This window comes from Rattus norvegicus, chromosome 14 (genome assembly GCF_021556685.1).
Source record: "Rattus norvegicus strain SHRSP/BbbUtx chromosome 14, alternate assembly SHRSP_T2T, whole genome shotgun sequence".
Classification (NCBI taxonomy): Eukaryota; Metazoa; Chordata; class Mammalia; order Rodentia; family Muridae; genus Rattus; species Rattus norvegicus.
The window spans coordinates 88,655,264-88,679,268 of NC_141547.1; the positions used below are offsets into that span (position 1 = coordinate 88,655,264).

General features: G+C 39.6%; 1 protein-coding gene across 1 annotated transcript in view; it reads left to right on the forward strand.

Moving 5' to 3' along the window:
• The window catches only part of Abca13 (ATP binding cassette subfamily A member 13), a 484,842-nt gene that overhangs the window by 367,486 nt on the left and 93,351 nt on the right, over positions 1-24,005 (forward strand). Inside the window, exons 52-55 of the mRNA XM_087584614.1 lie at positions 4,169-4,325; positions 7,521-7,774; positions 11,768-11,963; positions 14,850-14,959. Coding sequence (XP_087440740.1) covers positions 4,169-4,325; positions 7,521-7,774; positions 11,768-11,963; positions 14,850-14,959 — 717 coding nt within the window. The remainder of the gene's footprint in view (positions 1-4,168; positions 4,326-7,520; positions 7,775-11,767; positions 11,964-14,849; positions 14,960-24,005) is intronic.

A 24,005-nucleotide genomic window follows, 5' to 3' on the forward strand; every position in this document is an offset into this window, starting at 1 on the left:
GATTCTTAGAAGACAGCAAATATTTACACACACACACACACACACACACACACACACACACACACACACACACGGCAAATGAATTCAGAGATCTGTCTGTCTTTGTAAGCATGAAATTGATTGGGATCCTAGACTGAGGTTACCATTTTGACTATGACTGGACCTAAATTAGCTCTGCTCCAGAATGACCTAGAACTCAAAAATCTAACCTCCCTTGTATTTCATTGCCTTTTTATCTTTCTGACAAGCTGGCTCATAGTGCAGTATTCCGAAAGAGAAAGAGCCAAGAGATGCCAATTACGACAAATATGAGTCAAAGGACTTGAAAGGTTCTTATTTCATCACTGGTGTAGAGCTCCAGATGCAGGTTTGAAATCTGTGACCCATGCTGTAAGAACCTCAGCATTAGCGGCGACTTTCAGGCTGCAGGCTGTCTCAGGATGAGGGGAGTGACTCCTCGTCCTTCTCTTCCTCCTCTTCCTCATCCTCCCCTTTCTCCTCCTTAACCCCCACCCCTTCTCCTCCTTCTAGTGCTCATTTTCCTCTTTCTACTTCTCCTCTTCCTCCTCCCAGAACCTGTGGGTATCAGGAACCAAAGTACAAACTAAGAAGCCAACTCCTAGGAAATGCAGAAACTCAAGGACATTTTCAGACTTGAAATAAATCTGTTGATTAGCTGGTGTCTGACAAATAAGGAAGAGGATAAAGGAAGCAAGTCTTTGGAAAGTTAGAACACAGATGCTCATGATAATTTAACTTTCTATCAAGGAAAATGGATATTTAAACTATGACAATGTAGGTAGCCGGTTAGCATCAAAAAGAGTAAAAAATACTGGAAATTGCTGACCTGGTGGGAGGATGAGCTCTGGGTCAGTCTGAGCTGCATAAAGAGGCTGATAAGAGGAGGAGGGGGACGGTTAGAACTGAGACAGAGGGGATAGGCAAAGACAGAGATAGATAGAGACATGGCAGAGACAGGGACAGAGAGAGACACAGAGAAACAGAGGCAAAGACAGGGGGATAGAGACAGAAACATAGAGAGACAAAGAAGACAGAGAGCCAGGAATAGAGAAGGACAGAGAGACAGAGACATTAAATGGGGGAGACTCAGAGACAGGTAGATAGAGAAAGAAATGAGAGGCAGACATACACAGAATGTGGGAGACACATACAGAGAGAGACAGAGATAAGAGACAGACTTAGAGACAGAGGAGTGGGAACGAGTAATGTTGATCACAATAGTACACTCCTTTAATATTAACTCTCAGAACTTCAGAACACAGAGGCAGAAAGACTGGCATGAGGCCACATATTAAGACATTTTCTCAAAGATCCCAACAATTTAGAAGAAAACAAAAAGTGACACTAAAAATATCTGAAATGAAAACAGACAACTTAGATTAAAAATGTAAAGCTATGAACACCTTTGGTGCATGGTTAATGCTAAAGGGATCTGACAATGGAGTATGGACTCCTGTTTGTCCCCCAGGGAAATTCACACAGCAGAAGGAAGGGGCAGTTGTCAGGAGGAGAATAAGATATGTTCTCATAAACCCCCAAATACCTGCAAACAGTGAATTATACAATCATTAAAGTGATGAGTTGTATTTTAATAAAAGAGTAGAGAGTCTTAAGAGCCACAGTAGGTTTCATATAAAATAAATTATGCTCTGTAAGTCAATTTAAATTTTCCCTTAACATTTAGAAAAGACTGGGGTAGGGGCTGGATCTGCCAGTATGTTAATTTCAACCAAGTGTTTGAAAGGAGAATAATGAAAATGCAGCTTAAAAAAAAAAAAAAACCATGGAATCATTGCTGGTGGAAAATCTGCTCAAAGATTCATTAATGCAGGAAAGGAAATCCCAAGAGGTATCATTTAAGACTATGTCTTTGTCTCTGAGTCTTTTTTCTTAAGACAATGCTTTGATCCACTTATCAAACACTTGAAGGACATAACCCAGTATGAGGACCTTATATAAAGATTCTGCGCATTCCCAGTAGAGTAGAGACTATGGATGACGTGGTAATTAATTGCTCGAGCATAGCTCAGGGTGTCCGGGTTGACAGTGGGAGGGGAAGGCATCGTGAGACCACAATATGAACGTGGAGATGCTAATCAAAGCAGATGGTCGGCTGCCTTTTGCCATGCCAGCCAGCCACATCAGATATTTCACGAGGGGCTCTGTGCCTTCCCCCTGGATTACTCTAGCTCCCACACTTTTAAGTTTAACTGAGAGAGAGCTGCCTGGATGCCATATTTTACAAGGAACAAAGAAAGGCTGGGTTTCCTGTACTTCTGGTTTAGGTATACTAGGGTCGTTATTTCAACCTATTAATAATACACATGTATAAAGTAAAAAAGTTTGTCTTCGTTTCAGAAATTTGATGAATCAATAGTTTTAACACACGTACCTCTTTCTCCCTCCCTTCCTCATTCCCCTCCCTCCCCCTCCCTCCCCCTCCCTCCCTCCTTCCCGCCCCCTCTGCTTACTCTAAGAATGCATTTGATAGAAATTAAAATCAGACCTAAAATTAGACATGACAGTCTCTACTAATACTTCTATGTGTTTCAGTTATAGGAATAATTTATCTCCTCTTCCCTCTCATTCTTTGCCTTCATTTTGCCCTCTTCTTAGACTAGGCTGTCCTTAAATTGTCTAGCATCCTGCCTTACAGCCTGAGCTCTGGAAGGTGTTTGTCACCATGCCTCTTTCCCACTTGCTGAAGGCAACCTTACATGATGATGGAGGGTAACAGTTGAATTCTGCCCTAGAAAGAACAGTAGGAAGTACATGTAGGGTTAGGACTTGCGTTTGATTCTTCCTGATGGTACTTTATTTCTGACAGGACTAGTCAAAATTAACAGCAGTAGTCAGTTAGGCCTCACCTCCTTGGCACTTATTTTCATTTTACTTAATTATTTTATATAATAAATATTTTAGAAAATTGCTTTGAAGCACTTGTCTCCAACATGTTCTTCACAGTCATTGGGAAGCAGATTGCTACCCAGTGAAGTCTCTGAGATGACTTTGTACATCATGCCCCACACATTTTTCTCAAGTACACGAGTTTATCTTTTAATACACGGTGTTTGCTAGTTACAGATTATCAATGACCAAATGCTATCTTAAGGCTCTAAAATCCTGCACATGGTTTTGGAATCCCATAATTTTCAGAGCAAGTTAATGTTAGGGAATAACATTTAAAAGGTACTAGAATATTCCAAGCTAAACACTCACCACAGGAAATATTGACAGGTCTTGTTTGGGTGTGGAGAGAACACGTTTTGGCTCAGAATAGATGAATCTTTCCCAAAAGCCTTTGATTTTTGAATAGGTATCTTCTCTGCCTGTACTTGGAAATTCTTCTTGCTTGTACTTGTTGTTCCAAGTGCAAGAATCCTTCAATGAGGAACGCTAAGTTGACTGCATTTTTCTTTCACAAAAGAAAGCTGTGGGAACTTAGCCTTGGATGGAAAGCTGGTTCTAGGAGGTAAAATGTGAAAGACGGATGCAGAGGTTTGGCTGTGGGGGTGTTAGAGTAGCTTCTTGGATCATGTGGCCACTGATAAGGCTCAACATTTAGCAGTGCTCCTTGCTACCCACTCTTGGGCCCACTCAGATGCAGCTCCATGGCCAGCTTTACCTACAGGCCTGCAGCAGAAGATTGCTCATGGTGTCAACCTTACTATGGATACCCTGTCTGTGAGTTACAGATGCCATCTTCCAGGTGGTGGGGGCATGGGAGGAGGATAGGAGACACAGGAGAAGTGACAGCACACTTTCTAGAATGAACGGGACTCTAGAAATGAAGCTTTCAATGCTTATGCTTATGTCCTTTGTGTAGAAGAGCTCTGACTATTCTTATATTCTCTAGATCGCCTAATTCCCACCATAATCAGTGGGCATCATTCCTGCAATAGGCTGGAGAAGCATAGGAAGTCCTACTGAGAGAAGTGGACAAAGTCCACCAGAAATCCCAGACCTCGTGATAGTTTCCTTTCACCTTGCAAGGACTTTTTTTTTTTTTTTTTTTTAGCAGACATATATATAACACAAAGTAAGGAAAACTCGCCATCCTAATAACATTGCATCTGTATTTTAGTTCAGTTGTAATACGAAGAAATGTTTCATGAAAATAAAAATAACTTTTCCTTCTGCTTTTTAGATATGCAATGATTCCATGGATGTATCTGATATCCAGAATCTTTTCTAGTTCAGATGTGGCCTTCATCTCCTACATCTCCTTGAACTTCATCTTTGGCCTGTGCACCATGTTGATGACCACCATGCCCCGGCTCTTGGCTATCATTTCCAAAGCTCAGGTGATTCAGTGGCAGTGGCCTGTTTCCTAAGTGCAAGAGACAGGAGAGTGCAGAGGCCCACTGCTTTGTTACTACTGTGATAAAAAGCCTGGTTCAAACAATGTAAAGGAAAGAAGGATTTATTTTGACTCACAGTTAAGAGGGCTTTCACTTATCCTAAGGGCCTGGCAAAACTATGTGTAGGAGGAGGGTATTCATCTCCTGTTGAGTGCAAGGAAGAGCCTAGAATCTAGGTACACCCTACAAGGTCTGCTTTCAGTGTTCTACTCTCTCCAGCCAAGAGTCTTCATGCTCAAGTTTACAGAAACCCTCAAAATAGTGCCACCATTTGGGAAGGAAGCATTTAAGGATAGTGATTGACTGCAAACATTTCTGTGATGTTTTAAGGGCAGCTGCATGAGTCAGGGCTGGGCCATATAGGTGTTCACTGTTTCATTCCCAAAGGCCTTCTCAGGGATCCTCAGATATTGACTTATTGGCGACAGAGGAATGGCTACAATAAAGCATGTCTTGCCAAAGTGCCACTGAATAATAGCTTAAAATCTTAAGTAAGCTGGGCCACAGCCTTGTCCATAAGCACATGATGGTGTGCCTGAAGAATCATGCTGGGATTCCTTTGTCTTCTCTGGCGTATGTGTACGTTAATCCAGAGTCTTTCCATGTATTAGAGGAAAAAAAGATGCCCTTGGCATGGGTTGTTCAACAGGGAATGGTTTTCCCTGTGTGGGAAATGCCTAGCAGGCATTAAGGCCAAGTAGACACAGTAGACACAGCCCATTCATTCCCTCTACCATGGCTCCTTATTGAGGCTGTCTTCTCTCTTGGCTTCTGCTTTAAAGCACCTGCCAGTCACTCATCATGGCCAGCATAATCTGTGAAAATAGGCTTCAGTTTCTGCCTTCTCCTTAGCTCTCATATTAAGTCCTCTCTTTTTCTGATTTTTATTATTCTCACCTCTGGGCACATTGTGTCCACAAGACTCTGTGTTCTCATCCTCTCTTATGACTCAGTAGTTCTCGGATGTGACATTATCACTTGGCAGGCTCCCAGTAGAAGGATATGCTCATACTCCCATTTCCAGTGGAGAGAGACTGAGGCCTGTCCCACTGGGATAGGATCACTCCTTATGTCTCGACTCCAGACTTAATACACTCTTGAATGACGGCCAACATTATCTCTTATTATTGTGCTTCATGTTTGTGTAGATGCAATGAAGTATGTAAATATCAATTTTGCATTCAATGAGGGCAATGATCTATTTCAGTGATTTTTTATTTTTTTACAGATTGAGTTTGACACTAATCTGTATTAATATTCTGAGCCTTTAGAGAGACAGCTTGCCGAACAATTGATTGGCTTTAACTTGAGGAGAATATTGAAATCAGCAGAAGGGACATAGAGGCCCTGCTCCACCCCATCGATTTCTAATGTGGCATGGTTTATTGAAGGTGCTGTAAACTGTGGTAGTGAGGAAAGAAGATTCAATACAGATAGAGCTGGGAGAAACCAACAGCCAGGTCAGCTAGGTAACAGAATAAGGGCAAGCTAACTCCAAAAGGAAGGGGGAAGTGAAACCTTGGAACTGAAGAGAAGTTAGCTAGGAATGCTTTCATTCAGAGAAGCCTAATCGCTTGCAAGATAAAAAGGCAGAGTTATCTGCAGTGAAAACAGCTCCGCTCATCTTACAGAGTCAGCAGGCAATGGGTGCTTCCTGGAAGAAAAGTATTTGAGTCACTCAGCAATTAGTTAGGAAGGAAGGACATTTGACTGGATTTGCTTTGATCTTTCTCTTTCCTTTGCTCCTTATCATGAAACTGTTTGCTAAAGCCTTTTAACAGTGTTTAAATATTCATTCTAATTGATACTGAATGTCCATTGTCATGTTAGAAGGCTTCATGAACTTGTAAAATTAATGAAAGGTATCAAGAGTGACATCAGGCTCTCAGGTCATAAGCTAGTACAGCCAGTGTTGATCACTGTATGTGCACAATAAGAGCCAATATGACTCTTTTCTTATTGCTAATATACTGTTAAAGAATGATGCGTCTTGGGTTGGGAGGCACGGTCAGGCATGTATCTTTCTCCCACAGATGAAAATCTCTGCTTCAACTATGAAAATGCTATCAGGTTTAAGATTATAGTTTCTATTTCTCTATGTATTAATTAATATTCCTCAATCACCACTCTTCCTGAATCAAACAATTGATTAGTCAATCCATGAATTTATTTGTATTTTTATTAATTCTGCATTCACATATTACATATCCTTTGTCAATACTTGTGTAAAAATCACTGTGACTACCTTAAAATGAGTTTCAGAAACATAGATGTCACCATATCATGTCATTAACTCTCATTCCCCATGTTCAAGACTACCACTAGTAACAGAAATCCTTTCAGATGGCATGGTAATTGACACAGGCATAGATCAATGTGGATTTAGATGTAGTTTTTCCTTAGAGTCTTGTTACAGACTCACAGGCAGTTGCCAATTTTTTTTGTATTGATACAGTAAAAAGTCGGAGATATGGCCAGTGGGACTTTCTGTTCTCATAATTCTGTTCTACAATAATTTCATTGTAGAAATTCTTCCTCTGTTTTCATCTATCCAAAACCACCTTCCAAAGGCATGGTTTTCTAGGCTAACCTATTAGGGATAAAAATTCAACATATATTTTGTGAGTGGTTACAAATATTTCATCCATAACATTCTGCCCCTGGGCTCCCAAGACTCATGTCTTCCGTGGGTGGAAATTACAAACTCATTCTGTCACAGGAGGTCTAAAATATTTCACTTATTGTGGCCCCAATTCTAAAGCATCTAATCTATAAAATTCATCAGATTCAGATGTGGGTGGGAATCAAAATTATATTCCATCATAACTTCTCTCTAGCTGTGAGCTGGTACAATCATATGTATGGGACAGGTCTAGGACACATATTGCCACTTCAAAATGGAGAAGAGGAAGAGAGGGTCAATAGATTCCACCAAGCAAAACCTAGTAAGACACACATATCATATGATCTCAGGGGCAATCCTGTCTGGCTCCATGGCTGTCTGAGAATGTCTCTGAGAACCAGGATAGGGAAGACTAGACCTGCAGTCCCAACCCAAAACAACAGCAAGTTATTGGTATATGTTATAAAATGATGAATAGTTTTTAATTTCATCTTTTTCCCTCTTTCACTGTGCAGAGTTTGCAGAAAATCTACGATGTCCTCAAGTGGGTTTTTACTATTTTTCCTCAATTCTGCCTGGGTCAAGGGCTCATAGAACTCTGTTATAATCAGATCAAGTATGATCTGACTCACAACTTTGGCATTGATTCTTATGTGAGTCCCTTTGAGATAAATTTCTTGGGCTGGATCTTCGTGGAGTTGACATTGCAGGGCACGTTTCTGCTCCTCTTAAGGATCCTGTTACACGGAGACTGCCTAAGATGGCCAAGGTATGTATTGAAGAGTTCACGTGCACGGCTCTGCCTCTCGATTAAAGAGTGGAGGAAGAGTCTACCTGGGGTTTGCCAGATAAAAACATGTTCCTGCTTAACATTATGATGAATGGATCTAAACAGCTAAAGATTGATGCTTCCTTTTTAAGGAATTTCAAAAGATAAGGTGCCAACCTTTAAAAGAATCCTTTCAGTTACTCAGTCGTCTCAATTTGTTTTCCACTCTAAATCTGCTCACTTTTTTTTCAGTGACTTTGTACCACCAAAAGTGAATTTGGTTGATACCATAAAGCAATTCAGTTTTATAACTAAATGGCATTAATTCCTAGAGTCAGGAAGGTGTAGGACTTTAGTGCAGATACCATATGCCTTTGCCAAGTGCAGTCCTTTTGTCTTTGTCAAGTGAAGATACTGAGATCGGTGTGTATAGAAATATGGAAGCACCTGGGTGATTGTAAACACACACACACACACACACACACACACACACACCACACACCACACACACACACACACACACACACACCACACACCACACACACACACACACACACACACACCACACACACACACACACACACACCACACCACACACACACACACACACACACCACACACACACACACACACACACCACACACACACACACACACACACACACCACACACCACACACACACACACACACACACACACCACACACCACACACCACACACACACACACACACCACACACACACACACACACACACACCACACACACACACACACACCACACACCACACACACACACACACACACACACACCACACACCACACACACACACACACACACACACCACACACCACACACACACACACACACACACACACCACACACCACACACACACACACACACACCACACACCACACACACACACACACACACACCACACACCACACACACACACACACACACACACACACACACCACACACCACACACACACACACACACACACACACACACACACACACACACACACACGGAGGTTATTTAAGGTAGCTTGGCAAAGATTCTAAAACCTTGTCAGATAAAGTTAAGAGCCCTCCTGCTCTTCCAGTAGACCCTGGTTGATTCTCCCCACCCACACAGTAGATCACAATCATCTGTAACTCTAGCTCTCGGGGATCCGATGCCCTCTTCTGGCCTTTCAGCACACCAGGCACACACAGGATGTACAGACATACATACACACAAAACACCCACCAAGACAAAATGAATAAATAAATATTTAAAAATGCATTTGGAATCTACAAGGAATTGTGTTTTCATGTGCAAGGTCTATACTGTTGCCTTCTCCCATCTCTCTTGTTTAACACACTGATCCTCCCTTTGTCTGTGGAGCTATGATTCCTGCTTCAGACAGCGAGTCTCCCTCACTCTCATCTCTCTAATTATAGTTTTCTGAGACAGTCTCTCAAAGCAGGGATTCTTTATGGAAAATCTATTATTACCTTGTTACTTAAGAATCTGTTGCAGATATAAAGCTCCGTTGTAAATATTTTTAGGCAATCCATTTGTATGTATTTTTTTCTTTTCTTTTCTTTTCCTTTTTTTTTTTTAACGTAGCACACCTAGGTTGCTAAGGTGGAGAACCATTTAAAATTCAAATCCCAAAACTCTTCTGAATTTCGCCATGATCACTCTGGAATCTGTAAACTTCCCAGGGCTGACTGACTCCAGAGTAGAATTCTGGGCACCTTTTAAGTGTAATTGCTTCTCTGATACGTCTCTTAATACTTCAGTCTGCTTGAAACACTCAGTGGAGAATCCCTTTGGCAGCTTCCAGGTTTCTTACTCCTCCAGCAGTATCAAAGGAGTTTTCTTCAATGAATAAAGTTTTTGCATTACTTCAGAGGATATTAATCGGGCTCTGCTTTAGAACAATTCCCTGATAGCCACAGCAGATAGTCATTTGTGTTATGTTATATTGATGGAAAGGGCAAGGATCAGAGACATTGTCTGCCTTTCTGCTCCCTTATGACTCACTGTCACAGTGATTGTGCCCCACTTAATTTATTATTGAAATCTCAATAGAACCCAGTCAGTAATCAGTGCTGAATATGAATAGCCAAGGTTCAGTGAGTCCTTCGTAGGGAAAATTATAGCAGTCCTAGCTAAAAGTTGGAAAAGAATGGGAAGAGCCTATCCCCTCATGGGAGCCAAATAGAGTTTACCCTTTCCACCTGAAATGTGTTAGCAGCATAAGGCTGGGAACTAGTGTGAAACCTCCTTCACTGGAGTCCTGTAAGTTGAACTGGCTTTCACCTTCATTTCCCTGCTACCTTTAAGGTGACAGATCTCCATTTGCATAGAGCCCTGACCAGAAACCAACTCAAGTGTGTGTGTGTGTGTGTGTGTGTGTGTGTGTGTGTGTGTGTGTTGTGTGGCCTCTTTTCATTGCTGTCTGGAGCTTGGCTGTGCTGATTCCATAAGCAGGCAGAGTTAGAGCAACCATATGGTTCAGATACCAGTTGTGATGAATTATCAGGACAACCCTACTGTGTCTACTGCCCACCTGGATCCTTCTGTTGCACATTGCCTTGTGATTGGTGGATGGCTAACCAGAGGTGGAAGAACTAGAAACTTGTTTGTTTGGATGTTACCCAACAAGTTTTTGCTTGTCCTCCACCCATCAGAGCAAGGGGAATTGAAAGTATGTGGTACCTGATTTCTCCCTGAAGTCTTGAGTTGCTTAGTTTCAATGATGTGATCTACAGACATACATAAAAATCTCCAGGCAGTTTTCCTGGGGAGAGGATGGGAACTGTGGAGGCAGACCTCTAAAATATCAGTAGCGGGACCACCAGATGATGGTGCTTATGTGATTAAAAATAAATAGTCCTCAAACCAAAAGATATTAGTGGATGCAATTTCATAAAATGAATTAACACATCCAGTGCTTTCTTAAATTGTTAAATTGAATACTTAACTATGTTTTCTGTGCCCACATAACTTTCTGCTCCTCAGTAATAAGCCTCTAGATAGCTCTCTCTCCCATTTTTATCTCCTTTGATTCACTTCATATGTCTTTAAATATTATGTAAGTGACATCAGCCCCTTCTTCTCTTACCTGTATTTTATATGCAATGAACTATAGTTTTGTGAAATTGTGATTTCAGACATGGAAAAATAACACAGAATAAGTCATGGAAGTGACTGACTAAGGATTGACAGGAATATTTTTTCTTAGCTAGAGTATTCTTTCGTTTTGAAATAATTTGAGAATTGTAAAAGGTATTATAAAAGTGACCCCTCCCTATGAATAAATGATTATATGGTTTACAATAGCACATCCTATTGAGGGTAAGGAAGTTGATGTGAGTATGGTATGGACACTGTGCTTGGTCTGTAATTAATCACTAAAAGGAGGCACAGTGCAGTTTACTGAAGAAATGAAAATTTACTTGAAGGTTAAAATACCTCAATGAAAATCCTAGTGAGGACTTAATAGCCCAGACTGAGAGTGAACCTGTTAGATATGATGATTAGATTTATGGTCATATTATTGGCAAATATCTGTTGAATACTATATGTAAGATATGCAAAAAGGCATCTATCTAACCTTTTATGAAATCCAATTTATACTGTAAGTTTTGTATTGGGGTACTGGGTTTTTGTTTTTACCAAAATACCCACATACACTGATAATTTAGAAAAAGGGGAATCCAAATTTTTTCCACTCATCAAAAGGTCTGACATGACTTTATTATTCCCCAAATTAAAAGCTACCTCTAGTGTTGACTTCTCTCAGGGTCCGGTAACAGATGATGTCCTGTGTGGAAAAGTTGATTTCCCTGGCAATCAGGATGATTCAGGTAAGATGTTCTGACAGCGCATGCTGCTAATGTCTGAGAGCTTTGCCTTCGGTCTTCACAAGTGTCACTTGGGGACTATTCAAGGACTGTCCCTGCTGGGAATTAATTAACTCTGCCTTTATCTTCCCAGGGGCCACTCTGCCCTGCAGGACATAGTCAAGCCTGTTAAGGACATCGATGTTGAAAAGGAGCAAATGAGGGTGCTTGAAGGAAGAACTGGAGGAGACATGTTGGTGTTGTGTAACCTCAGTAAAAGTTACAGAGGTGTTTGCAGGGGGAAGACGACGGCTGTGCATGGCATTAGTCTGGGCATATCACGTGGCGAGGTAACTTAGCTGCAGACTTTATCCTTTTCTCTTGTGAGCTCAGGAACTCTAGTTGTAATTCTCTTTGGGCTAGTCTTGGAATATCTGAAATGACAGCAAAAAGCAGCCTATATGGTCCAGAGACTCACAATGTCACAGGGTCAAAGTTGGAGACAGAGTCTGAGCATAGTGGCAATTTTCCAATTGTTTCAAAACTAATTTTCTTTCATGATTCTTTAAATTTCATGTGACTGAGGACTTTAAAGAATGGCTTAACTTTTAGAATAAATTTTACTGAGTACAAATAGTTTTTAAAATTTAGTTAACAATGCAACCCACTTCTTCCATTCTCTTGGCCTACAATTTGCCTTGAGTCCATCTCGAATGGTGGTTCTCAACCTTTCTAATGTGTGACCCTTTTATGCAGTTCTTTATATTGTGGTGACCCCGAACTACAAAATTATTTCATTGCTACTTCATAACTGTAGTTTTTTCTACTGTTGCAAATCATAATGTAAATATCTGGTATACAGGATGTTTGATACATTACCTTCAGAGGGGTCAAAACCCAGAGTGAGAACTGCTACTCCAGAAGAATGTTATCCTGCAGGGTTAAAAAAATGTACATACCACAGCAGTTCTGGAGAAACCTTTAATCACAACTGACAGAAGGCATAGAAGCTGACTCTTATTTAGACTCAATACATAAGGGAAAATCAATCCTGCAAATGATTATCTTTAATTAACTGGTAGGAATAAAGGCACACCTGGCATTGCATGGTCCAGGTTCTGGAGAAACCCAATAGTTACCTGGCTATCTCATTGTCAGCCACCAGCTATGCCCTCTGGCTGAGCAGATAATCCAGATATGAATACCCTGGGGTACACCGAGACCGAGTGACCCATCTAAAGCAATTCGAAATCATTGCAATTAGCAAATGTTGAAATCATGATTTCTAGGACAACTGGACAAAATATTAAAGATTGTTTTCTAGTGATTGTTTCTATTCATTTTTTGCTAGCTAGCTCTGTAATCTCTTACTAAATTTTGAATTAAAATTAAATACATTTAAATCAATATTAGTTTCCTCACTATCCAAGGCTGTTTTAAGCAAAAAGAAAAGAAAAAAAAGCAAAAGAAAGAAACAGAACTTTGGAACTAGGCATGGTGCTTCTCATAGTTGAGGTTCCATTTGTCATCAGTGTTAAAATCAAGAAAAGAATCAGCTCAGATCACAGTTATGGAGGTTTCCATTGTCTCAGGCCTCTCTGAAGACTTACTGCATCAAGAGAACGAGACATGCTGGTGACACTGCTCATGTCCAGACCAGATGCTAACAAGACAGGAAAAGGAGGGACAAAGTTCCAATATCCTGAAATAGCTTAATATTATTGAGCAAAAATGGTCAGTTATGTACACCTCCTATGTAATTCCAAGTCCACTGACCATAACTTTAGCACATGGGTCTTTAGCACATGGAACTTTCAAGATCCAAACTGTAGGATGATGCTTTCTTTTTATAATTTTACGAGCAGCACATTCGGTTGCCTAGATGGGAAGGACGTTGTAAGATCCTGTGAATAAAACAAAGATAACTGAAATGTCTGTCTCTGTTCCTCCAAGAGTCCATGAACTGCTTGGGAACTAGAAAATCATAAGGAGATATAGTTTTCTATGTCTGGACAGGATGAGAAAGTGCTGGAGTGATTTATAACAGTGCAGGAAAGCGGGTGCAACAGGAGGCCTGCAGAAGATTGTTACCACTGAGGCAGAATTAGACTGGGCTCTGAAGCTGAGAGGTGGTCCGGATAGGGAGATAGGGCATCCTCAGCTCCGTGTAGTATCCTACTGGTATCCTACTGGGCAGATACCAGTGAGACCAGGCAGGCCTGAATGAGGTAGACTCCTGTATAGTCTGGGGGAAAGATTCAGTGATGTTGGGAGCAGCACAGTGACAGAGGCGCATGGTGACTCAGGGCATTGGTAGTTTCCCGAGGCACAGAATAGAGGCAAGTGAGAGGTGGCATGAAGACAAAATGTAGACCCAGCCATTGTAATATTAGGGAAGCCAGATGGTATCAGTATATATTAGCACTCAGACATCAGAAAATGGTCTGAGAAGATCTGTGTTCCAGGAAGGATGCTCAAGTGTATCATATCCAGAGGCACAAAACAGATACCAGGTCCAGAGAATGAGGTGGGAAAGCAATTTTCACGTAGACGTTACGACAAGATTGAAGAGAGAAATCAGCTAACTGTCAAAGTATAAAACTGGAGCTTGTTTCCTTAGTTAATATGAGGATTTTCTTAGGCTCTGAGTAAGAAGTGGATTTACAACCTCTTCAATGGAAAAATGAAGGCATGTAGTTACCAGAAAGATCTATCATCCATCTGCCTACCTACCTATTTATCTATCCATCATCTACACATATATTATCATCATCTCTTATCATCTACACATTAATTATCATCTCTGTGTCAGTTTTTCTGTCTATAATTTATTTAATTTTATATCCACCCACTTCCCTGTGTGCATATACACATCTCTCACTTGCTATCTGTTTATGTATGATGTACGTATATATGTATGTATGTATGTATGTATGTATGTATGTATGTATGTATGTATGTGTATCTTGCATAATTGGTATTATTGTTACTTAGAATTTATTTTGTTAAGTTTTATATATCCAGATTTATCTTTTGTTGAATTAATACTGATTTCTCATTTGCAAGTGTCACAACAGCACTGAAAGCATAAATTACCTTCTATACAGTAGAGTGGTTCTACAATATGCCAACATCACATATCAGAAGCATCAACATACTATCAAGGCAATGCTGTTTCCAATATAACATTTGATTGGACTTTATACTTTGTGTCTAACTTTACTTTTTATTTTTAGTGCTTCGGGCTCCTTGGGGTGAATGGTGCTGGGAAGAGCACAACATTCAAAATTCTGAATGGCGAAACTCCACCAAGTTCAGGCTATGCCACGATCAGGACTCCTCAGGGGTATGAACCAGAATTTATCATTTGTCTATTTTCTTCTATACTCATCGTCTGCTTGCCATTTCCCCAAATGAGTGGCAAAGTCTCTCAGTATCAGTGGCTGGAGCTCAAGCCTTTCATGATAAGACATGATATTTTTCTCAATCTGAAAATCTGTCAATATTTGCATCATTCTTGCCATTTTAATTCAAGCATGCTTACATAGCTGTGTATTTACTTTTAGTTTTGTCTCTTATCTGTGTTCACACTCATTCATGCCTGTATTTAGCAGAACAATAATACTAGGTTCTCCCCTGACTATCTTAGCTAGCCACAGAGTTTTGGCCCAATTAATGATACACTTTGATTGACACGGAATCTTATTATTGTTTGTACTTCACCCCCTATTTGCCTGACACATTTTTGTTCTATTGTAAATGGTGTTATTAATTTTGACTGTTCATTGAAATAGAAATTCTCTGTTGTTGTTATTAACTTTTTTTGACAGAGTTTCTCTTTGTACACTGGCATCGAACTCAGAGATCTTCCTGCCTTTGTCCCCCAAGTATTGGGATTAAAGGTGTATATTACTACTTCCCTGATGAAATAGAATTTCTTAATATATGTTCCTGTAATGAACATTGTCTAGATTTTATGTTTTCAGCATTCTTTTCAGTTCCACATATATTCCATATTCTTTTCAGTTCAGTAGTTCCTCAGATCTATTCCTCCTCCATTTCCACTCAGAAAAGAGCAGGCCTCCAAGAGACAACAACCAAATATGACAAAACAAGATACTATAAGACAAGCGTAAAGTCCTCCTGCTGAGGCTGGACAAGGCAACATAGCAGGAAGAAAAGAGTCTGAAGGGAAGGTAAAAAGAGTCAGAGACACACCTTCCTCCACTGCTTGAAGTCCCACAAAACCATGAAGCTAATAGCCATAACATACACACAGAGGACCTGATACCTCTCAAGACCCCATACTTGATACTTCGGTCTCAGTGAACCCTGTTTAACTGGCTCAGTGGGCCATGTCCTTCTGCTGTTCTCCATCCCCTCTGACTCCTACAATCTTTCCTCCCTTTCTTTCATGAGATTCCCTAAGCTCTGAGTGGAGAGACCTAATGGAGATCTCCAATTTAGACTCTTTCTGGCTGAGTGTCTCGACACTGGCAGAGGAAGGCTCTTTGATGATGAAGAAACAAGGCACCTATCTATGAGTACTGAGGAATATCAGTAGGGATAATTTCATTAACTTTTTTTTTGGCTGGTAGGTTTGGCTATTTTATATGTACATGGAGCATCTTCAGAAAAAATGTAGTCTGAAGAAATGACACATAGAATGATTTTAGACAAAAATTGTTAAATTTGTGACTAAATGACAGGACAGAGGAATCTCTGTTTTAGGAGAGTATTTTCTAGACTGAGAGATATGTGAGCTTGTAAAATCCAGTAGAACATCAGGGATATAGACATGGGTTTGTTGTTTAGTCTGTGACAGTTCTAGTGTCCAATCCCAGGTAATTAAGGAGTTTCCTTACCTACCTACACATTTTTCTTTCTGTTTCTTTTTTCTTTCCGTCTCTCTGTCTCCCTCCCTTTCTTTCTCCTTCAGTCTTTCCTTTTTTCTTTTATTGGATATTTTTATTTATATTTCAAATGTTATCCTCTTTCTAGGTTTCCCCTCCAGAAATCCTATATCCCATTTCCCCTCCCCCTGCTTCTAAGAGGGTGACCCCACCCCCACACACTCCCTCCTACCTCCCAGCCCTGACAATCTCCTACACTAGGGCATCAAGCCTTGACAGGGCCAAGGGTCTCTCCTACCATTGATGTCCCACAAGGACATCCTCTGCTACATATGTGGATAGAGCCATAGGTCCATCCTTGAGTACTCTTGGGATGCTGGTTTAGTCCCTGGGAGCTCTTGGGGTGTGGTTGGTTAATATTTAGTTCTTCTTATGGGGCTGTAAACCCCTTCACCTCCTTCAGTCCTTTCTCTAACTCTTCCACTCCATTTTCAGTTCAATGATTGGCTGCAAGCATCTTCCTTCTGTATTTGTCAGGAGACAGCTATATCAGGTTCCTGTCAATGTGCACTTCTTGGCATCCACAAGAGTATCTGGACTTGGTGGCTGTATAGGGAATGGATCTCCAAGTAGGGCAGTCTGTGGATGACCTTTCCTTCACTCTGTGCTCCACAATTTGTCTCCATATTTCCTCTTCTGACTATTTTTGTTCCTCCTTCTAAGAAGGATGGAAGCATCCACACTTTGGCTTTCTTTCTTTGTGAGTGCATACCATGTATGGTTTTTTGTGATTGGGTTACCTCACACATGATGAATTTCTAGTTCAATCCATTTGCCTAAGAATTTCATGAAGTCATTGCTTTAAATAGGTGAGTAGTACTGCATTGTATAAATGTACCACATTTTCTGTATCCATTCCTCCACTGAAGGACATCTGGGTTTCTTCCAGCTTCTGGCTATTATAAATAAGGCTGCTATGAACATAGTGGAGCATGTGTCCAAGTTGTATGTTGGAACATCTTTTGGGTATATTCCCAGGAGTGGTGGTATAGTTGGGTCCTCAGGTAGTATTATGTCCAATTTTCTGAGGAACTGCCAGACTGACTTCCATAGTGATTGTACCAGCTTGCAATCCCACCAACAATGGAGGAGTGTTCCTCTTTCTCCACATCCCTGACGAAATCTGTGGTCACTTGAGCTTTTGTTCTTAGCCATTCTGACTGGTGTGAGGTGGAGTCTCAGGGTTGTTTTGATTTGCATTTCCCTGGTAACTAAGGATATTGAATATTTTTTAGGTGCTTCTCAGCTGAGAATTCTTTGTTTAGCTCTGTACCCCATTTATAATAGGGTTTTTTTGATTCTCTGGAGTTTAATTTCTTGAGTTCTTTGTATATATTGAATATTAGCTCTCAATCAGATGTAGGATTGGTAAAGATTTTTCCCAATCTGTTGGTTGCCATTTTGTCCTAATGACAATGCCCTCTGCCTTTCAAAAGCTTTGCAATTTTATGAAGTCCCATTTGTTGATTCTTCATCTTAAAACCTAAGGCATTGATGTTCTGTTCAGGAAATTTTCCCCAGTGCCCATGTGTTCGAGGCTCTTCCCCACTATTTCTTCTATTATTTTGAGTGTATCTGGTTTTATGTCAATGTTCTTGATCCACTTGAACTTGGGCTTTGTACAGGGCAATAAGAATGGATCGATTTGCATTCTTCTACATGCTGACTTCCAGTTGAACTAGCATCATTTGTTGAAAATGCTATCTTTTCCCATTGGATGGTTTTAGCTCCTTTGTCAAAGATCAAGTGACCATGGATATGTGGGTTCATTTCTGGGTCTTCAAATCTTTTTTTTTTCCGGAGCTGGGGACCGAACCCAGGGCCTTGCGCTTCCTAGGCAAGCGCTCTACCACTGAGCTAAATCCCCAACCCCTCAAATCTATTTCCTTGATCTACCTCTCTGTCTCTGTACCAATACCATACAGTTTTTTAATCACTATTGCTCTGTCATACAGCTTGAGGTCAGGGATGGTGATTCCCCCAAAATCTCTTTTATTGTTGAGGATAGTTTTCATTATCCTGGTCTTTTGTTATTTCAAATGAATTTGCAAATTACTCTTTCTAACTCTCTGAAGAAGTGAGTTGGGATTTTGGTGGGGATTGCATTGAATCTTAGATTGCTTTTGGCAAGATGGCCATTTTTACAATAGTAATCCTGCCAAACCATGGGCATGGGAGATCTTTCTATCTTCTTAGATCTTTATCAGCAGAAGTTGCCGTCTCCTCTGTGCTCTTAGGTGTTTCAGAACTCCTGGGAGACCAGCTCTCTCCTGGTAGGATCTGGTTCCAGAGATCTGTGACACAGGATCAACTCCAGAAGCACACAGAAACCAAAAGCCAGTCTTTCTTCTTTCTTCCTTTCTTTCTTCCTTCCTCCTTCCCTCTTTTCCTCCCCCCTCCCTCCCTCTGACCCTCCCTTCCTTCCTTTCTCCCTTCCTTTTTTCTTCCTTCCTTTTTTCCTTCCTTCTTTCCTTCCTTCCTTGCTTGCTTGCCTGCTATGGCTGGTTCAGGTAGAAACAAGACAAGCCAGATGCCTCTTTCTTTAACCAGGCTTCTTAGACACCTTCTAACTAATGTGACTGCTCTAGACCACTGTGTTATTTTGTATGTTCGTTATTTTGTATTCCCTACTGTCCTCTACATCCTCTAAGTTGTCTTATATTACCAGACTGTCCTTCCTGTTTCTTCTTCAAACTGCTTGCAATACTTTAGAAACTTCTGTGCTACATGTTTTATTACAAACCCACCATTTTAAGTAAATTATATCAACGTCTACTGCAGTTTGAAGCAACATAACTTTTTTCTGTGATACTTTGTCTTCATTGTCATTGACTGAATTTGCTGTATTCTGACATGCATCTAAGTCAGTTTAGAAACAATAGTTTTTTAGGTCTTGAAATTTGCATGATGGAGTCCTTGCAGATCTTCAAAGTTGTTTATCAGGTGAACTTGATCCCAGCAAGATTTGTCTCTTATGTGCTTGTAGATTACATGTTCATTAGATTTTCCTATGAATTTTCATTTCTCTACTTTATATTAAAACTGAGTTATGTGGGTTTATTATACATTTTCATCCTTATATCCTCATATCCTGCTCATTAACCTCCTGTCCAGTCTGGTTTCCAGATCTTCAACCTTCTCTGGATGTATAGCATCAAAACAGGTCTTTAATGGGTAGCTAGGGTCCTTATCATATGGTTATATGGAGATTGGAGTATTTCCAACTTTGTAGAACTTGGTGCTGGTACTATGTGTGCCAATCCAGTGTGGGAAAATGTGTAGCTTGCTATTAATCATGAGATACTCGCAACCTCTTGTGATGAGGAATGTTGTTGTGTTTTAACTCCAAACCCAGGGGATCACAATTTGAATTTGAATTTGATCTCCTGCCATGCAACAGCTTTAAAGGGCTTTGGGTCTTTTCACCTCCAAAGGGACTAGATATGTGGCTATTTTAATGGGGTTCAAATATAGATGGGAGACATATGTGGTCATAAGCACTGCTTCTATAGTCCATTTCATACTTACAAGGCTGTTTATTTTTGAGTGTGATTATTTATTTTAAGAACATGCTGCTGCAATGAATAAAAAAATAATTCACTAACTACATAATTTAGGTTTAAAGGGAAAAAGTTAGAGTGTTGTGTCCATAGTTCCCCAGTAGAAATTTTAATTGACTTCATATTATCATAGATTGTCATGCAAAGAACTAAGATTTTGGATAACAGTATATTTCTCTCTTCCACAAATGATATATTTTACATCAAAACAATCTTAAATTAAAAACATCATATTTTTCATTTAATGGCAATATTTCAATGTATTATTGCTTGAAAACTATATATACCATTTCTCATTTAAAGCAATTGAAATTTAATTAAGAAATTTATAAACTATAATGCTTTTGTCCAAGGGCAGAGTATGCATTTTTGCTTCTGCTATTCAGTGTCAATAGACGAAAACATTTATAATAAAATCTATCTGAAAGCCCAAAATAAAATTTATTCAGACTCTTGTATGCCAATCTAGTTTTGCATATCTCTCACCATTCTAAAATGGAACCTTCCTATATGGAACTAAAAGTCTCTTGAGGATTACAATGTTCTTTTTCCTCTGTGGCCACAGAGTTAAGATGTAAAGCATTTTTTGTTAGTTGTGGTGCCATCTGATTATTTATTCTCTTTAATTTGCCCATTTACAAGACTATATGGACAAAAGACTCAGAAATTAAGAGGGAATAAAAAAAATAAGGTTTACTTTTTTATCGCTGGTACACTGACTCCTTTCTTTATTATTCCATTCCATCATTTGTAAAATAATTGGAAAATGAAATTCAAATAACTGCTCTGGAAAGGAAGAATAAATTTGCATTCACATAATGGTCTGTAAGTCTCTTATTATGCTACATATCTGTGTAATTAGTTTAATTATAACTAAATCACACTTGCATTAATTATATTTTTAACCTTGATTATTTGTAATGTTAATTGCACATTGGTATTCAAAGAATTAAGTAGGTAATTAGAAGCACAATAGAATCTGTGCCTACCCAGAATGCTGGAGTATCCCTTTCTGCCCACGAAGCTGGCCAGTGATTGCTACCACCACAGAAACACAGGGACCTAGATAGTCACTGTATTAGAGCTTTCTTTTGTTTGTTTCTTCCTGTGGTTATATTATTAGGAAGTCTTTTTTCTGTTTTAGTGTTTGATTTATTAATTTCTATAAATGAATACATGGATAACTTACTCTTGAGAATATATTTAAACAGAACTCTTTTCAAACCTACAATTATGACTTAGTTTGAAGTTATTATGAGCTCCTGATATAATGATAGTAGTCACAAGTTGATAGCCTACCTGTCAAGAATCATATACTTGTTTATTTAGGATGATGAAGTGGACCAGGATCTCCAGGAGCTCAGACAACACTCATGCTTTCTATGTAGCTCAGAGTAACCTTGAAGTTTTAATCTCTTGCCCACCTCCTGAGAGTTGAGCTTACAGGCCTGTTCCCACATGCAACTTAATTCTGCCAGCACTGGGCTAAAGTTTGGGGTTTAAATTACCTCAGGCTATGATACATATGCTCCACCTTATCCCAGCTTTCTTTGTGACATAACATCTCCTTTTCTAACACAGGAAAAATGTTTTGATTAGATATTTAAACTTATAATATTGGAAATTGCAGTCATGGAATAAAATAATACTGATGAAAGGCTCATGATTTTCTGTGATTCTATTATTCACCAAGCATTTAAAGGGTCTATAAATTCTGAGTCTTACCTACTAATTACATTGACTTTCGGCAAAATATGTTACCATCTAATTTTACTGACAAAGAATCCTCAATTCAGAAAAGCCAAGTCATTTGCCAAAATCAAAATCTAGAAAACACTAGTGGAGTTTGATTTTTTCTTTTTTCTTTTATTCTTTTTTTTTATTAACTTGAGTATTTCTTTTTTTTTTTTAATTAACTTGAGTATTTCTTATATACATTTCGAGTGTTATTCCCTTTCCCGGTTTCCTGCCAAACATCCCCCTCCCGCCTCCCTTTCCTTATGGATGTTCCCCTTCCCATCCTCCCCCTATTGCCGCCCTCCCCCCAACAATCTAGTTCACTGGGGGTTCAGTCTTAGCAGGACCCAGGGCTTCCCCTTCCACTGGTGCTCTTACTAGGATATTCATTGCTACCTATGAGGCCAGAGTCCAGGGTCAGTCCATGTATAGTCTTTAGGTAGTGGCTTAGTCCCTGGAAGCTCTGGTTGCTTGGCATTGTTGTACATATGGGGTCTCGAGCCCCTTCAAGCTCTTCCAGTTCTTTCTCTGATTCCTTCAACGGGGGTCCTATTCTCAGTTCAGTTTATTTTCATAATTAAAATATTTTGTTTTTGAGAATTTTATTCATGAACAGTACTATAGTTACATCTCTTTTGTACCTCCTCTTAGTTCCTTAACACTTTTTTTGTTCTACCACTTCTTCTAAAATTTATAGCCCCTTCTTCTTTAATTGTTATTATAACATTTTACATATGCCCTATTTAATCTATGTAGTACAGTCATATATACATATGCATACATGCATACATGTGATTAAGTTGCCAAATGCTTGGGAGTGGCTTGTTGAATGACCTATCAGAAGGCTATTCCCTGTATAAACTGAATCTCCTCCCAGAAGTCAGTGCTTGCCTATAACTAGCTCTTCCTCTAGGGGTTGGTCCTTGTGAAATTTTCCTCATCCAAGTTGGCATGTTGAATGGGGTCTAGGAAATCGTATTGTTAAAATTTCATGGGTGTAGCATCCTATCCTGTCTAGAAGATACATTCTCACAGCTGGAATCCTGGTAATTTGCTTCTTACAATCTTTTCTCATTCTTTTCTTAGGTGTTCCATGAGCCTTAGGTATAGGTTCTGCATTGTAGGTGTGCCAACTGGGGTTGGGTTTCCTTGGTAACACATTCTCAACATTATAAGTTTAATATCCTGGTTGTAGCCTCTCACATAAGCAGATAAGAAACATTTTTGGTGAGAGGTGAAAACTACCTTTATCTGAGGGTATAAAGATATGTATTTAGAGTACAGGTAAAAACTATATGGATTCAGGAAAATGGCAATAGTAGGCTTTTCTTTAGGGTTCATGACCTCACTAGACATGGGTAGTTGGTTAGGTTTCAGTACCAGGCATGAACTCTCTTGCAATGAGTGGACCTTAAGTTCAGTTAGACACTTGATGGTTACTCCAAAGACTTAAGTACCACTATTGCACCATTGGGGATATGTTACTATGCTGGTCCAAGAGACACCTAAAAGGCTATTGCCATTCACCTTGCTTGTCTCCCAGTACATGAGGATAAGATCCTGTTACTGAAGATGTAGGATACTTCAGCTATGAGACTGAGGCAGTTGAACTAGAACTGACCTGGAAGTCTGCTTTTTGAGGACTAGCTCTTATAATATGTGAATGTATGATCAAGATACCAAGGGAGAAAATCAATCAGCAGTTTTAGCCAGCTGTAAAGCCCGATTTTTTTAACTGTGAATAATATTATTCCTTTCTTAATCTACTGTTCCCACTGTTTGAGAAAACTCTAAAAGCAAAGAGAAGGCAATAAAGTATGGAAAAGGAACAGGATGAGATATTCTTAAAATAAATTAACGACAGTAGAAGGATACACATTTTTTTTGCAACAAATGTTCTGTGATATTTAAAATTCAAATGCTCAAAAATTGGGTTTCAAAGAGCATGACTTGTACATGACACAGTTAATACTGTGTTACTGCAACATTCCTGGTGGAAGGAGTGACAGTTGCAGAAAACAAAACAGAACATATGACTCATTAACACCCTGTAAGTAAAATTTGAGGGAAATGCACACAGAAGTAGAGAGAGGTAACATCTATGGAGATAATTACCATTGCTGTGAATACAAGCAGTAAGTCTGCATTTCATGAAGAGATCCTAAATAGAACCCCACATATT